The sequence below is a fragment of the Otolemur garnettii genome, unplaced genomic scaffold (assembly GCF_000181295.1).
Source record: "Otolemur garnettii isolate 467f Iridium unplaced genomic scaffold, OtoGar3 scaffold00084, whole genome shotgun sequence".
In the NCBI taxonomy this organism is placed as follows: domain Eukaryota; kingdom Metazoa; phylum Chordata; class Mammalia; order Primates; family Galagidae; genus Otolemur; species Otolemur garnettii.
The window spans coordinates 7,528,221-7,529,624 of record NW_003852479.1 but is presented as its reverse complement, the minus strand read 5'-3'; the positions used below and the strand labels follow the sequence as shown (position 1 = coordinate 7,529,624).

The following is a 1,404-nucleotide window of genomic DNA, read 5'->3' as shown; positions in this document are numbered from 1 at the left end:
GAGCACACTCCACTAGAGCTTTTCCTCCTTCCAAGGACACGCAGTCTGGTGCGGGGGGCATTTGGCTTGGCAGGAGGCCTTTTGGGCGAGCACTGTCCACCTCTGGGAGGGCTCCCTCCGCTCCCTCGCAGCCTGCATTGGGCCTGGGGTCCTCACACGGCCTTTGTGATATCCTTGGCTCTCTGGAAAACTGGTAAAGATGCCGCCTCCTCCTCCAGGGTGTTAATTTCTTTTCTTTTCTTTTTATTAAATCATCGCTGTGTACATTAATGCAGTCATGGGGTACCAGGTGCTGGTTTTATATACAATTTGAAATATTATCACCAAACCGGTTAACATAGCCTTTGAGGGTGTTGGTTTCTCACGCTGTCTTGCTCGATCGCTTTGGGAAGGGTCACGTCCTGGGAGGAAGGAGTGCTCAGCGTCTCACTCCAGGAACTGGACTCCAGCAGAGGGTTTGGATCTGCTGCTGGCTCTGCTGCTGGTCTTGCCTGGGCAGGGAGTGGTAGGCTTTTCTTGTAGAACACACTTCCCACATGCTGAGACACCTTTGAAGACAAAATAATTACAGTAATTGAGGCTGTGAATTCTTTCAGTAACCTGCATTAAACAGGAGGGCAGGAGGCTGAGGTAATCCCAGGGCAGAGCGTCTGTATGGTGAGGGTCACACTGGTTGGGCGCTGTCCTTTCTCTCAGAATCATGCAGAGTTTATAGCTGTAAAATCCAGCGAGCACCACCTGCCCATCCTCTCTGGTTCTGCAGTGGTTTGTTTGCACCCACAAGGACTTCACTCCAGGCCCATCCGTCTCCTTCTCCAGGGCCCCACAAGGCTCCCCATGGACACCTCTGCACCCCCACCTGCAGCCTGTGGCCCTCTCCTGGCTGCGGCTGGAAGGCCCTAGGCCGCCTCTCAGCACGGGGCTGATGAGCAGTGAGACAAACCCCAGGCTGCTCTGGGGACCTGGTGTCCTGACCCTAATCATGGGGTCCCTATACTGGGCTTCCTTTGCTCTTGCTACAGACCTGACCTTGGAGGGGACCTACCTGGGCCACATTGTCATAGCACAAGTCCTCAGCTGCCTCCTTTCTGGTAATATGATCACATATCACTTAACAATGGGGATGTGTTCTGGAAATGTACAGTCAGGCAAATCATCATTGTGGCAGCATTGTGGAGCGGCTCACACAGACCCAGGTGGTGTGGTGGATGGCACCCCGAGGCTGGGCAGCCTGTTGCCCCTACCTGCACAGGTGCACAGAATGTTCTGTACTGAATTCTGGGGGCAGCTGTCACACAAGGGTAAGGACGTGTGTATCTAAGCAGAGGGCGCTTACCATGAGGGGAGCTCGCAGGACTGAGGACCCTCTAGGTGAGTCAGTGAGCATGAGTGCAGGCAGAGGAC

The 1,404-nt window shown here is 54.3% G+C and overlaps 1 protein-coding gene across 1 annotated transcript in view; it reads right to left on the bottom strand.

Annotated features, from left to right (window-relative positions):
- Positions 1-332: 332 nt before the first annotated feature.
- SAMD7 (sterile alpha motif domain containing 7) overlaps positions 333-1,404 on the bottom strand; it is a 26,250-nt gene continuing 25,178 nt past the window's right edge. The window contains exon 7 of the mRNA XM_003794680.1: positions 333-548. Coding sequence (XP_003794728.1) covers positions 333-548 — 216 coding nt within the window. The remainder of the gene's footprint in view (positions 549-1,404) is intronic.